Source organism: Acartia tonsa, chromosome 5, assembly GCF_053477335.1.
Source record: "Acartia tonsa isolate MP-2025a chromosome 5, ASM5347733v1, whole genome shotgun sequence".
In the NCBI taxonomy this organism is placed as follows: domain Eukaryota; kingdom Metazoa; phylum Arthropoda; class Copepoda; order Calanoida; family Acartiidae; genus Acartia; species Acartia tonsa.
This window is the reverse complement of record NC_137264.1, coordinates 40,058,114-40,074,509: the sequence shown is the minus strand read 5'-3', so window position 1 is coordinate 40,074,509 and position 16,396 is coordinate 40,058,114. Positions and strand designations below refer to the sequence as shown.

The 16,396-nt window shown below is 31.8% G+C and overlaps 1 protein-coding gene across 1 annotated transcript in view; it reads left to right on the top strand.

The window, feature by feature from the left end:
- LOC145319492 (uncharacterized) overlaps nt 1-16,396 on the top strand; it is a 59,865-nt gene continuing 43,469 nt past the window's right edge. Inside the window, exons 1-7 of the mRNA XM_080161645.1 lie at nt 1-722; nt 4,963-5,031; nt 5,439-5,567; nt 6,615-6,686; nt 7,587-7,679; nt 8,261-8,355; nt 9,109-9,230. Of these exons, the coding sequence (XP_080017771.1) occupies nt 617-722; nt 4,963-5,031; nt 5,439-5,567; nt 6,615-6,686; nt 7,587-7,679; nt 8,261-8,355; nt 9,109-9,230 (686 nt within the window). The 5' untranslated portion in view covers nt 1-616. The remainder of the gene's footprint in view (nt 723-4,962; nt 5,032-5,438; nt 5,568-6,614; nt 6,687-7,586; nt 7,680-8,260; nt 8,356-9,108; nt 9,231-16,396) is intronic.

The window sequence follows — 16,396 nt, the reverse complement described above, 5'->3', positions numbered from 1 at the left end:
TAATTCACAAAATGCTTTTTTTCAGATTAAAAACTAAAATGTAATTTACAAACTTTAAACAACTCTTAAAATTATACAAGTTAGTAGAAGCTTAGAATTGGTGCTGTGCTAACATAGACTACGGAAGGAATTAATCAGCCCTGCAACGTAACTTCAAGCAAGATATTAAATTTACCACAAAATTATCCATCTATCTATCTATGAACAAACAGTGTCTATCTATCTATCCATATAAGATTGCAAGAGAGTGAATGTGATCAAATTTCATATACATTACAACACAACTGCGTGTATCTTAACTCAAAGTGATAATTTAGGTTTTAAAATATTATAGTGAAATAGCGCACAACGGCTGTTTTAAAGGGCAATGATCTTTTAAAAGTATTTAACAAAGTGAAAATCATAATTAACAACAACAACATCAATATTCTTTAGTGATCAATTTTGTAGTTGGAAAATATTAAAACTGAAGTTGCAATATAGAAAGCTGTGTTGTGATGGTTTGGGGTTGGGTTAAGCTGGGGTCATAATAACACACACACACACACCAACACACGCGCACACACACACACAGGCAATACCAGGAGAGGAGGAGGAGGAGGGGGTGACTATTAGCATGGGGCGACCAGGCAACCAGGGCCAGATGCAGGGGGAGGGGGGAGGCGGGGATGGCGGAGAGGGGGAGGGTAAATCTGGTTCTGCCCTGTGGATGGTTCTCATAGGTGAGTGAACAAAATTATTGTGTCTATACTTTTTGACGGATTTTTTTAATTACATAGCAAACTTATTTCTATTATTAGAAAAAATTCTATATGTTTTATTTAATTTGTATCTAATATTTCAGTAAATTTTGTAATATATTAGTAGAAATAATCATTCATTTCAATTGGGCAAATCTAAGTAGGAAGCAAAATTGCTATTGTTGTAAAAAAAATTTTAGCAGCTAATCAAAGTCCATAGCTTTGGTTTTTCTAGAATTGAAGTTGTAATTTACAATAGAGAAATTTATACAATCTTAGACCATGATAATCCTATTGAATAAAGTATATTTGGCATTTTTCTTTCACCGTCATGTTCTTGCTAACCAATGAACTTATCGGGTTCTCCAAATAAGAGAAGCTTTACTTAGGTCCCGTGATGGTTTTAAGCTTTTTTCTCTTTAATTTAAGTCTTGGAATGGTTTCTATTAAGTACAATCATCTAGATACTATGGGGCTGTAATGTGTAATAATATTAAAATAAATAAAAATAGTTAAAAAGCCAACTCGAGGATTAAATCTAAAAATAAATTATCCTAAACCTCTGTAAAACTTCCCTAAAAAGGAGAACTCTATCAGTTCATTAGTATTTGAAAACTTCTAACAAAAAAAACCTAACTATAAAATAGGACTCTTTCTCACCCCTAGCCCCTAGGGGAGGGCGAAGGAGGTCTAAAATAGTCTAAAACCATCTTAAAAAGTACCATCAATTCGGATCGTCAGTTTCCATGATCTTTAAAGTCAAACAAGAAAACCTTAATACTTTATATTATAGAATGACATTTGTCCTTGTTTTAACTAAAAACAGTTAAACAACACATTACTCCTAAGGCTAAGAACTTATTATCAAAGGCTATAAACAACGAAAAAAGGCTTATTAACAAGGGTAATATCCTTTATAATAGCAAAGCATAATTACTTATACTTGAAATAAAATTAGAAAAAAATCAACACTTTTAACAAAAGAGTAAAATAACACAACTTTATCTTAAAGAAAATAAGGCAAACATATATTTTCAGGAAAAGTAGAATTACAAAGGCGCTCAAAAACACCTTTGTTTGATAGGATTTATATGACAATGTCATATCATGTTTTACCTTAAGAAAATTCATAACTTTCGAATAAGAGAACGTGTTTGGGCATCAGATAAATAACAGTGCCATGTCCCCTCCCTCCCTGAAAATACAAAAAAAAGTTAGTTATCTTTCTTACAGACAAGACGACAGATATTGAGTAGCTGTGCTATTTAAAATTTACCGAAAGCAAAAATGTTAATGGCGTATTGTTAGTATACAGTAACTAATTTATTTAAATAAATTTAGAACTGTAATAAAAATTGTATTATGTTTCAAATTCTTAGTATAAATTAAATTAAATTAAATTAATATATATGTTTTTCAAGAATTTCAAAGTTATAAATATAAGTGTGCTTAGGGGGGGGGGGGGTGTAGGGGTCTCTCTTTTGGCAGGTATCATCAATGCAATATTGAACACTTTTAATTATCCTATCCTATTATGTAAAGTAGTGAAGTTTTGTTTTGTCTGAAGCTTAAGATCTCAATATCTACTGAAACGAATAGTTTTCCGTTTCAAGGAAGTTTTACCTAGGTCCCAGGGTGGTTTTAAGCTGTTTTATTCATTAGATTTAAGTAATTGGTTGGTTTTAGGCAATTTTCGAATACGGAGCATCTATATGCTAGGGGCCACTAATTAAAAATAAATAATATTTGTTATCAACAAAATCTAGCTTGTAGAAATTGAGTGTTCAAACTTAAAAAGGATCATTTGGCAGTTATCCTATTATATAAAGTAGTAAGCTTTTTTGTATGTAGCGAAACATCTCGCTAACCGTTGAACCGTTATGGTCCTCCTTTACAGTGAAGCTGCTTATATGTCCCAGGGTGATTTTAGGCTATTTCATTTTTTATAAACGTCTGGGTATAGCTATTTTTTTTACAAATCCATAATCCACATTCCTCCAAATAAAGAGCCCCTAGATGCAAGGGGCGCAGCCGCTAGTTATGATTATAAAGTAAGTTTGAGGATAAATGACCTATTTCGCAAACTTAACCCACATCCCCTTGTTTGTAACCCAAACCTAAGTTTACCCTAATTTTACCCTAGCAAGATTTCATTTGGAATTAAAGTTGTAAACTTTAGTCCTAAGACATGTGAATTATATGAAAGTCAGGGAAAAGGGAATGTGATTCTGACTAACAATTCTAAAGGAAAATTTCCACACAACCCCCTTTTCCTTTTCCTCCCTCCCCTTCTTACCCACCCCTCTTCAGTTACATCAACAAAAACAAGATATACTCCCACCTTACTTCCAAAGGTTTCGTGATTTTTTTTAGAATTGTATGTTAGAATAGCTAGCCCCGTATGAAAGTATCTTCTTAATTTCTTGTATTTAATAAACGGTCTAGTGGAAATCTTAATTAAACCTATGTACATTCAAAACTAGATAAAATACATGTTATTAAAAATAGCATTTGGTGGTAGCTGTATTTATATAGTGCCATAGCAAAATGGGGATACATGTTTTGGTCTACCTATTCTATTGACGTCAGGAAATACCCTATACCCCATCTCTTTTCTAGGGGGTTTCTTTCCCCCCTTCCCTTTCTCTTTCCCTCTATTATGACGTCGATAGAAAAGGTAGGCCAAAAGCTGTGACATATCTATCCCCATTTTCCAAGGGCACTAAACACAGCTACCATATGTTGTAAAAATTTAAACAATTTTTGCTTTTCAATATTTTGTTAATTCTTACGGTTCCCCATTTTACCTAAAGATTCATTGAAATTAATTTGTTAAAAAAATATGCAAAAATGTTTGAACGTCAATTAGATTTCACCTTTGAATTTCTTGAGAATTTCATATGGTTTAATATTGTTGTTGACGCGCACTCACTTCCGCATTGTGTCACATCATCCGCGATACACATTAAATTTCATGGAGGGAGGGGGACATTGTTGTGTAGATTTGATTTACCTACCTATTTAGTTTGATGAACTACCATATGTAAATATATAGTAAATGTAAAAAATTTCATCAAAAAAGGTCTTTTTGTTTTTGTTTACGATTAAATATATTCATTTTTACCTTAAAGAAAAGATTAGAAAACTTAATAATACTATTATCTTCTGTATTCGAAGGCGTTGAATCTGAAAATGAAATAGCCTAAAACCTAAAAAAGGACCTATTTAAAGCTCACCTTATATATAAAACCCAATCGGTTAAGTAGTTATTGAGATCTTAATCTTCAGACAAAAAAGCCTTGCATTTTTCATTATTAGGAAATTAGTTGATATTTTTGATTGTTTTAAAAGCCATTTTATTTGATGTCCTCAAAATTGACGTTTAAATCTGCCTTATTTAAAGTATTCTTTACTTATTTTAATTTCAAAGATTTCCTTGTTTAAGATAATTTAAGTTTTTAATTTTTAAAACAATTACTTTCATAATAAGAACCGTAGCCTTCAGTAAAAAGCATGGAAAAGTAAAAAGTTTTAATTTTTCGCACAATAAATATTTTGTCAGAGAAGAACCAGCAAATTAGACTGTCCTTTTAAATCTAAAAGTTAATTGATTATTTAGATTTTTATTATGGAAGGAAGATGTATAGCTTCAATATATATTCAATATCCGTCTGTCTGTCAATTAAGATTGATTGTCATTCATTCCTACATAGAAATTCTACAATCCCTATAATAAAGTAATATGATGTCTGTCTGTTTGTCTGTCTGATTGTACCAAAGGATCTCGCTAACCGCTAAACCGATATGATGCTCCTTTACAGTGAAGCTTCCCATAGGTCCTGGGAGGGTATAGCTGGTTTGGGGGAGTGTACACCGTACCCTCACCCTCCCAAGAGAAATCCCCAAAGATAAAATTCCCGCCCTGCAAATAATTTGGTAATTAACTTACCTCCCCGCCCTCACCTAGAAGCTAGGGGTGCAAATAGCCTATAATACAAAGTATTTAAAGTTCTTTATTTAGAAACTATTTTTGCAGAAATGGCATAACTTACTGGGTTATGCTACCTAGGGCAACATCAAAAATTGTCTAAGAACCGTTTCAAGCAATCTTTAGGAAAGGATAACCCAATTATAACAGTCTTCTATAGCTAAATTATTATAAATTTTATAGAAAATTTAACCTTATTTAAATTTTTTAAAAATTTAATCAAATATTTTTCAGGGTTGTTTTCTGTGGTTCTGAATATCATAACAATAGCGTCACCATATTGGGGCACCTTTTCACCGCAAGGTAAGTGCACAGGGAGGGAAGGGGAACTTGGGCTGTAGATTGAACCTGTAACCAGGGTTTAATCAACGTGCCCGTCATTCGTTGGCTTCATAAGTTTTTTGTTGGATACTTTAATTAGATTTTGGTTGGTTAATCAAACTAGCAGTGTCCAACCTTTTAATAAAAATATCGCACCGAAATCGTTTTTATTTAAAATCCTTGGAGAATAGATGTATATCAATGTATCGTTCATTGTCTTATCCCTTAAGATCCCTGTATTTGTTAAAATAGACATAATTACAGAGAAAAACCTGCGTCCGTGGCTATACACGAAGCGCAACCGCTCGACATGGGGGAGGTGTTAGGTTCGAATCTCGGTAAATTAGCTACAAACACACATGTATATGTAATCCTTGCTGTTATTTCAGGCAATAATCAGGCTCCGGTTCGGTATTATGACGGTTCAGGACATTTCGGACCTTTTAAAGCATGTCGGTATACCGCAAATGGTTTAGGTGGCAATTGCAAAGCAGGCAATGCAGGCTTTAAAACTGAGGGTAAGGATTTTTTTTTTGGAATTTCACCTACAAAAAAAGTTTAAACTCTTAGTTTTTGTCTCATACCAAAGACGTTAAAAATGGTACCTACCTGCTCTGTTCGGCACAGGACATCAAAGAGTTTGAGTAGGGGGAATGCCTTGGCCCCAAGCAGGTGCAACTCACTACTATGCACAGTTAGGATCTTCAGACAAAGATTGTGCAATCAAAGGGTTGGTTGTCTGTAATGTACTGTAACACGGGTATGAGGTGAAGGACCATGAGTCTGGCCTTGAGTTGACTGTTAAGTCCAGGTTCAACTCACCCACACGATAATAACATTAACATTAGTTTTTGTCTCAAATCAGACAGTTTTTTACATTTTCTGTGGGTTTTTACCAATTCATGTGTTTTTGCGCACGAGGTAAAAATTTTGTTGGGGTAAAAAAATCTCGTTGGGCTCGGCTAGACGAGCCATTTACCCCTTTTCAGTTTTAATTCACCCACCAAAATTAAACAAGGATGACAACATTCATGGGAAGCGGAGCACAAAAAAATCATGGATAAGAATACATACGGATGAGAGTTATACTTTTTCTTTTTAAATCTAAAAAAATATTGGGATATTTAATTAAACTCCCCCTTACTCAAGTGCCCCTGGAGGTCTCAAGGAGGCGTAGCCGATAGTTAACTATAAAACATCTATGACAGTTGGACCGATTTTTAGCAGGTTTTTGATTATGTTCATAGTTTTCACATTTAACCCCCCCCCCCCACATCTGATTATCAACATTTTTGTGGATAATAATATCAAAATTAAATTTACCATTTTTCTGAGCATCTATAATGTAATTTACTTTTACCGTCAGTCTGTTAGTCATCATACAAAATATGAATATAAAAGATATTTTTTTTTATTTGAATAAATGTTCATTAAATCTTCTTGTCCGTCTTATCCAAGAACTTTTTTGTGCTTTTCTGCTTGTGTATGTTGTCATCCTTGTTTTTTTTATGAGAAGTTTAAACTTTTTAACTATGATTATCTATTTAATTGTGTAAATATTTTAGTTACTCTGCTAGTGGCTGGTATCTGTGCTATAGTTGGAGTTGCCTGTGCTGCTTTGTTTACAATCTGCTCAGGTAAGATGGGGTGGGGAGAAGGAGGGTGGCGACTCAGGGTCTGAATGTGTACAGTTTATATACAGCACATATATTTAGATTATTTCTCTTGTTTCACGATTTTTTCTCTAAAATCAAATATTATATAAAAGTTTGATGTGGTATAGCCAGTTTTTCATTGTTTATTTGGTGTGTAATTTACTTAGGTGGACAAAGTGTCTCAAAAAACAGCCTTGTGATAAAAATGAGGGATTATCCATCTCATCTCCCTCATTTTTATGACGTCACATGGCTGATTTTTGAGACACTTTGTCCAGCTACGTACTTTACAAACCAGCGTACATTCTCGGCCTGCATGGTGTCTGACATCGTCCATATAATCAAAGTGTTAGTTGTCTGGAACATTAAGCTTGAGTTAATAGAATTTGAACTCAATGTTGACTGATTTTGAAAATTTAAATATGTTTTTATACTTATATTTTATCATGAATTCAATACTAAAGAAATTTAGAAAATGTTTTAGTAAATAATATATTCTGTATGAATGAATCGAGGCTTTCTAGCCGTTGCATGGTGTATTAAGCTCTCATATCATCTTCCGCCAAATTTTCCGAAGAGTCTGTAGACGCTACCAGCCACCCATAAGATTATTGCAAGCTATTCAGCTAAAAAAAAGCGCCCATTTTTTAACGGTTGCCACCCGCCGCTTGAAAATGGGTGGCTGGCGAGCTCGAAAGAGGACATTACAAAAATAAATTTTTTTCCCATCAATTATTCATTGTACTAAAAAGAGAAAATGTATATACATTTTTCATTTACTATAAGAATTCATGTTTTAAAATAGAAGATTTTTTTTATGGATTTTTTTATATATGCACTTTGTATTTGACTTTGAATATTTGATTATTTCTCTATATTTAGGTTTATACTGTGCTATGAGGTTGAACAACAAACACCTGTGTCTTAAATACAAACAGTCAACACTACTTTCATTAATAACCATCTCTTTAGCAGGTTTATAATTTGTTTATATATTAGTTAGATCATGGGCGATATATAAACAAGGATTACAACATCCATAAGTAGCGTAGCGAAACACAACAAACATTAATAGACAAACGGCCAAGTGGATAAGGCAATCGTTCATTTGCGTAGAATCTACATTAAATTTTAGCATTGTACATTGTAATGTAAAGTATATTGGTTGGAAATGGAGGGGTGTGTGCAGTGGCGTCCAAGCTTTTTTTATTTGGGGGGGGGGGGTGGTAAAATTTGTTGGGGGTTGGGGTAATTACCCCCCCCCCCCCCCGTGAAAACTGTTGTCAGGGGTATATTTTGTTTACCCTTTCCCAAAATTTACCCCAAAATTTTAGTTGTAAAAATGCACACGAACGCGGAAAATTTTTTTTTGCTAGGGATTTATTATTGTTTTGGGGGGTTATTTACCCCCCAAAATTGTTTGGGGGGGGGGGGTAAATACCCCTTCCAAAATGGTTGGGGGTGCCCATGGCACCCCCAAGGTAGGGGTAAATTTTAAATGGAGAGGGTAAAATGAAAAACAAAAAAAAATAATATAAATAATCCATTTTTTTCAGAGATCGCTACCATTTTGGCGGTTGGTATTGGTGCTGCCCAGTTTAATTTGGCGGGACGATATGATACACAGATAGGATATTGTTATATTCTTGAGGTAAGCTAATAACTTGAAGATTTTTATTGTTCCTATAAAAATGACGTCATACTAGCCTACCATTGTCAATTAAAATGTATTTTAGTCTATGTATTGGCCTATCTTTTGTCTATTATTGGCTCTACAAAGAGCTTCTAATAAATTACCAATATTTTTAAGTTATGTTTAATGATATTCAGGAATAATACGATTTATTAATATACATCCCCATTGATGCTAATCAAAATTACCCCTTTTGTAATTTAAAATTGAAGTTTGCAAGTTTGAATACTACTAGAATCAATTAAAATTCAGAAAGTACCCAAATTTTTTTGAGCCAATGAATAGAATAACATCGAATTTTATCCCATTTTCCCAAAAAATGGTGTTAAGCTCCACTTTTATTGACATTATTTTAATTTCTAATTTGCTTTGGGGTTTAATTATCGTGAAAATGATTGAGAATCAGTAATATGTAATGACCGATCGGTTGAAAAACTAATTAATATTAAACAAGTTATTGACCGCATATATTTTTTATTTATGGTTATTGTTGGTTTTTCAATCATTAACTGGTCGATGTGGGGGGAAAGAGACCATAGAAATAGTCTAAAACCATCCCAGCTATTAATTTTCAAACAAAATTGCATTAAACCATCCTAGGACCTATGTAAAACTATCCTAAATGAACTCAGTTGGTTAATTGGTGGTTAGCGATATCTTAATGAACAAACACAAAAAAACTTTATCACTAATATTTTAATTTATTTTTAGATTGTGCTTATTATCGTGAACTTGATATTGGTGGTGATGGCCTTTATGGCGCATAAGAAGGCAAAAAAGACCCAGTTCCCCAGGAGAGCTGCACTCTATGAGATTTCGGCATCAAATTTTGGGTAAGTAGAAAAAGTAAATTCTAAATTTTCAGGGCTCGGCAGCTGCTAGAAAGCCGTGACTAAACCGCCAATTTGCAACTTTTGTTTATTAAATTATATTTTAATTTGATTGATTGCTTATCCATTCTCAGCTCATACCAACAACGAAAATAATTCGAAAAAAATCATGAAACCTATACGTGATTTTCAGCTGACCAACTTTTTATCTGCCCAACAAATTTTAATTTAGACTATTGGCTATACCTTATTCCTTATCCATCCAACTGATTTTCAAAAATTTAAAACGTCGATTTCATAACGGCTTGTTAGCGGCTGGTTCTTAATTTATAATTTCTCAAAAATTTTTTAATAAAAATCTAAATTGGTTAAATTTTAAGAACGTGATTAATGATTATATAAAAATAATGTAGAAATTAAATAAAATGCATGAAAATGGAATTAAGAAATTGTTCAGATTTCAGTAAGCTAGTATTCCATAGGTACTTAAACTTTTTTTACTTACTTTTTTATTGCAAATTTAATTTTTTTATGTATAAGATTACTTGGGCATTCTTATCCTGTAATGGAAATGGGACACCTGCAATACTCTCAAGGCTATAAAAACCAAAGAACGCACTGGTGAAAAAAAGTGAACAAATAGTTATTATAAAAACATCTTCTAGAAAAAGAGAAAACTCTACTAGAATATTTATGTTTGTGTGCTTAAAAATTCTATCGTGAAGGAAGACAATAAAACTTTTCCCAACAAAATCATCTAAACTGTTGGCCCAATGTCAGGCATTAGGGATGGGAAAGTTGCTCTTTTAATAATTGGGTTTGTTGATAAATTTACCCTTTATTCGTGGAAATTTATAATTTGATATTTTAAGAGTGGGGATAGTTATTTATTGCATCGTATTATAGACAGCTTTCTGCGGATATTATAATGAAAAGTTATAAGATGAAAACCCGTATGAAATCGATGATTTATGTTTTAATGTTCGTAAAAATTGTCAGTAACACAATGCTATACATGATTTTTCATTATGACTGAGAACCAGCTCTAATCAAGCGGATATTAATTGGTTTCGAAGCCATATACTGGAATAAGGAGATAATGCAAGTAAATTAGCATTTACAAAAGTGAAAATGCCTCACATAAGAACGTGTGTGTGTGTGTGTGTGGGGGGGGGGGGTTATATAATTACCCATTTACCTATCACTTAATCCCTGCAAAGAATGAATGGGGATGACCAGAAGCACATAGAAAAAAAACCTGGAAAACTAATTGTGATAAAAAGAGATGGAAAAACTTTGTTACCAAGGTCAGGTCAGGGTTGTCCTACCACAATTTTATTGGAATGCTCATTATTTTTTATTAATATTGGATGCCTATCGTGTTCCATTTGTTAGATATTAGGGTTGTTCAAAGACAGTTTGGTTTATGTGCTAAGTAGTTTAATTATAGTTTGTCCAAGCTAAAAAAATTGTATGCTTAATCTTATTTCAATAGTGTATATTTAAATGAGTGTCATCCAACCTATTTTAAAAATTAAACTCGTATTGTCTTCATACTTTAAGTTGTTTGATATGCTTTTTTTATTACTTAAATATGGCAGTATAAAAAATCAGTAAAAAAATTTACAATAATTGTCATATTTGTTTTAATGTCTGTTTGAAAAAGAATTTGCACATGGGATGGTTATTTTGATAAATTTCAACCATAGTTGCCCAAACTTTGATGTTTTGATATGGCATTTTTTTTACCTAGGGATTTAAAGGGATAAGACAATGGCCGATTTTGATGTACATCCCCAATGAATACACAAAATTATCCATTTTGTTGATTAAAATTAGTAGGTAAAAGGTTTGAAGACTCAACTTTACCCACCAATCAAAATTCACTAAAATCCCCAAAGTTGTTAAGCCAACGAATAACAAAACTTTATTATAAAACTTTGGGGACTAGTGTAATAAACAGCCCAATGTCCCCTCTTTCTCTCTTTCTGATTTTTACCAAATTTAAATGGCATTGCAAACAATCGTATTGGCTACCATGTAAAAGAATGAATGAACGGAATATTTAGGCTTGAGTCAGATCTACTAAAAGTTTTTTTTCTTATTTATTCAAAGAAATTGTTGCAACTATTACAGAACTTTCAAAAAGTTTTGGTGGTAGTCGAACCACTCAACTCATCAAAACAAAGTTTAAAAAGGGCTTTCCCTCTTCCGCAAAAGAAAAATACAAAAGCTTTAACGTCTGTACCTACATTAAAAGGTTGGGCGGATATAACAACAACAAAATAATTAAATAGTTGCTGCGCTACTTTAAATTTCTTTTATTTTATAGAGAAGAAATGCAATAATGAAAATACAATCTAATAAAATATGAAATACATTGTATGCTTGAGTGACATCTTTAATTTGTTTATGAGATTAAAAGTTTTTTTAAAGATCAGATTTATTTTTCAAAAAGCTACTTACGAGATTTAAGGACAAAAACTTAATCCCTAAACTAAAAGTACAAAGATTAAAGATAAGATATGTTTTGGCCTCTAATATTCACATGTTACAATTGCCAAACATACCAACAAAATTTTATTTATATTCCAAAATTAATACAGTAAAACAGTTTACTGTTCTTTTGGAATTTAGTTTGTAGCTTTATTTTGATGTTCTATTTGGGATATAATTGTCTTTGTTAATAGTTATTTATCGTATCGTATTATAGACAGCTTTCCGCGGATATTAGAGTGAAAATTTATTAGATTAAAAACAGATTTGTTAACCCTGGAAGGCCGAAGGCCCGGTTTAACAAAACTGGTTTTAGTCTTATAGTTTTTTATCATAATATTCGTAGAAAATTGTCTGCTATACTTAATTTTTCAGTATGGCTTACAACCGGTTATAATACAACGGTTTTGAAGGTATACTGGAAAGATTTTCTAAATTATTTGTATCACATTGGGGATAAAGAATATTGCATAGGAAGAAAAACTTGGAATCTTATGTTAGTAAAAATAACAATTTCTTTTGTATTTTCTTTATTGTCAAACGAATAAAACATTATATTGTCCATACTTTCTATCTAATTTTTGAAATATTTTGGTCTCTTTTATACCGGTGAACAAAGTATCTTTTCTTCAGTTACAATATCCCTGATCACTAGTATCACTTGATTGCACACTATCAATATTATAAACGGACCTAAAGCTGATTAAAACAGACATATGTCTACTAGAAATCTATTCAATAGATCTTAGACGATGGAAATTTGAAACTGTCGGGTCAATATTTCTTTAATATTCCCCCTAGTTTCTAACTGTCCAAAGACGTTTATAACAATTAGGGAAAGGGTTGAATTTGGACAGGAAACCTAAATATTAAAATCTTTTCTAAATTTATACGATCCTGAAAGTTAATATTTACTGATATTTTCCAATAAATTTTTTCGTTTCGTCAAAATTTGGAAAAATAGCCAATATGGCTGTCTAGAAAAAACACGAAACCTCTACACCTAATATTTTCTCAGTGTTTTTTTTACTTTTTATACAATTTTTTTTAAAAATTAAATATTGATGAGTTTTTTATTTTTATAGAATGAATTATAAAAAAAATAATATTGGTTGATTGGTTTTTGCGATATCAGAACTCAGAACCATATCAGTTTTACTTTTAAACAATTCAATAAATATGAAAACTTTAAAAATTAAATATTGATGAGTTTTTTTTATTTTTTTAGAATGAATTATAAAAAAATAATATTGGTTGATTGGTTTTTGCGATATCAGAACCATATCAGTTTTACTTGTAAACAATTCAATAAATATGAAAACTTAGATATAAAATTTGTATAATAGATAAGACTTTTAAATAATTTATTCTCCCCTTTCTTTATTCCAAAAATCTCGATTTTTCTTTCATTGTCATATCCTAGTATTTATTATGTGTATTTGTATTGTCGTGTGAGTATGTGAGAGGGTTGTAAAGGATAGATAAATTACCACCCCCCCCCCTCTCCCTCACATACCTGTTAAGACTTAAGATTTTTTGTTTCAGGCTTTCAGCGTATCTACTCTATAATAATCCACCTTCCAAAGATCCAACACCCTACATTATCCAACCCTCCACCCTGCTTACTGTCTTCTACATTTCAACTCAACCATATATCAAACTTGCTAATATCATAAAGTGAAAGAAAAGTTAAAAAATAAACCACCAATAACCATTAAATAATGTATTAATCATTCTAACTCAAGTAATATGTACTAATTTATTATTTAACCTAACATACTAACAAAACAATAATCATAACTTTTTTTACTTTAATGAAATAAATAATCTAAATAAATAAATAAACTATGTTGACTTAAATAAAATGAAAATAAATATTTTTATTTTATTTGGATTGGAGTTAGTTAGTTTTGTAAATTGTAACGATTTGTCCTTGTTCTCTAAGGTCTCATATTTCCTGTATCATGAGTTGACCCTTAGCTTTATGCGGTCATAAATGTTCCCCCCCCCCCCAAAAAAAAAACGCTTTTATCAATATACCTTGTATATTGGGGAATATTAACAAGGATTAAAACATCCATAAAAACTAGTACTGAAACTTTATGACAAACGGATACAGGGAGGAAGCAAATGCCTACATTACCAGAAATGAAAAAAGCTATCCGCTTTCTTACGGAGATTGACCAGCCCTAATTATAAAAAAGCTATTGTTCTGTAAGATTAAAACGATTTCTGAAACTGTATAACAAACGGATAATAACACAAACACTTAAATAGTTCAGAATAGTCGACAAATAGTCGACGGACAAACTGACCCTAATTATAGAAAATTATTGTTCTGTATGAAGATCTCATATTTCTCATGTGAGTTCAGTTAAGTTGACCCTTCCAGTTTCCCTTCCTTAATCAGGTGACATAAATTTTTCCTCCCCGCCCCCCCCCCAAAAATAAATATTGTACAGCGATTAAGGCGCGAAGATATGTTAATTTTATTTACCATAAAAACGAGTACTTTTATTATCAAACTGACATTATTCTTTTATTTTAGTAATTATGGGAAAATTGAAACAAATTTAAAATGCACGGAAAAATGTCTATAAAAATTTTAAAAAACTTAATTATGAAATAGCTTCGCTCCAAAAAAAATAAAATACTGAAGGGAAACAAACTAATCTAAAATCTTAAATATATATGAACATAGCTTTGTAAGTATGTCTGTCCAGGCGATAAATTTAATTCAAAAAATAGATATTTATCAAATTATCACATCGTATTATAAGCGTATGACCGGAAAGTAAAAACGATTTCTTTCAACTGAAGTCCAAAAAAACCGTATATAGTTATTCCGAATTTTACGATTTGTATTTAATAAAAGATAGACAGACAAAAAGAAAGAACTAAAATTATTAAAGTGATTATCTAAATTTGGTTACTATCATCATATCTTTGTACTTAGTTTGTATAATTGATCAAAAAGCCTTCATAAAACTCCTAGGAAAGTACAGACGATATTTTTATTTACCATAAAAACGAGTACTTAAGTCAAGTTTTTATTTCTTTGTATGTAGATTTCTAGAATGATATCTATTTCTTTTTAATAAAAAAATTAAATCGACTTATATCGACAAATTACGGCTTTGTGAAAAAAAACTAAAGATATATTTTAAAAATTAAAATCCACGGAAAATGTCTATAATATGTTAAAAGTAAAAGTACTATAGAAACTATTTTTTGAAGCGAAGCTATTTCTGATTTATTTACATAAATAAAAACGAAAATGTCTATAATATGTTAAAAGTAAAACTATAGAAACTAACTTTTGAAGCGAAGCTATTTCTGATTTATTTACATAAATAAAAACGAAAATGTCTATAATATGTCTATAATACGATGCGATAAATATATATTTTCTGAAGCAACATAAAAGATAGACAGACAAAAATCAAAATGTATTTCCGTGAGAAATTAAATCTTGTTGTTTATCTCCCTCCCCCACCCCTCCTTCTAACTAACCATTACTACCAGGCTAAACCAATCTAATGAAATTCTCCCCTCTTTTTATAAGGTTTTAACACCTGCATTTATATTTCTTACAGATTTTTCTTTCTCATAAATTTAAATGAATTCTATTTCAAATATTATACAATTATACAATTAAAAAACCGTATATAGTTTTACTTACAAAATTAACTTTATAGACTATTGACATTGAGCTATTGATATTCTATGACCACAAAAATAAAAGAAGCAAAGCATTTATTCTAAGAGTTATATAAAAAAACCGATTTCTTTCAACTGAAGTCAAGTAAAACCCGTATATATATTTTACGGATATAGGATGTACAATTATAATTTCTACTAAGTTATCAAATATATTTTTTTGCATTTCTTTCAACTGAAGTCAAAAAAAACCCGTATATAGTTATACAACTTACAAAATTAACTGTATTAACATATTAACGTAAATCCGTAATATCGTTTTATTTTAGAGTTATATAAAAACGATTAGATATATAGTTATACTTAATAAATTTAGATTTTATTAATTATTTATAATTTATATCATAAAAATTCAAATCTTAAATCGTAATATCCACGTATGACGTAACTCTCGCAAATCCATCGTATCACCTGAAGAAAAGGGGCGGAGATTTAGTATAAATATCTGTTTTCCGGTCATAGGCAACTCAGTTCATTCAAATATACGAAGCCATATACATAACAACACCAGTCAACCAGTCAACCAGTCAACCAGTCAACATCAAATTTTAATTTATTAGTTTGAATTTTTTAAATAATATTATTTTTGAAAAATTGAAAATATGCCTGTTGTAACCAGGAGACAAGCTCTTGCGGCGGCTAACCGTCGCGCTAGAGCGCACGCGGCCGCTAATATAGCGGATCCAGTGTTGATCCTGGGGGACCACATAGTCCATGGTGGTCCTGTTCCGGTTCCTGCTCCTGTTCCTGCTCCAGAAGTACCTCCAGCAGTCCCTAGAGTTCCGCCGCCAGCAGTTCCAGTTAGAGGACCTGTTGGTCCACAGGGACCTAGGGGAGAAGTTGGTCCACCAGGACCCCCTGGAGGACCTCCCGGCCCAAGAGGGGCAAGGGGGCAGGTTGGACCACCAGGACCCCCTGGAGGTCCGAGGGGACCTCCCGGCCCAAGAGGGGCA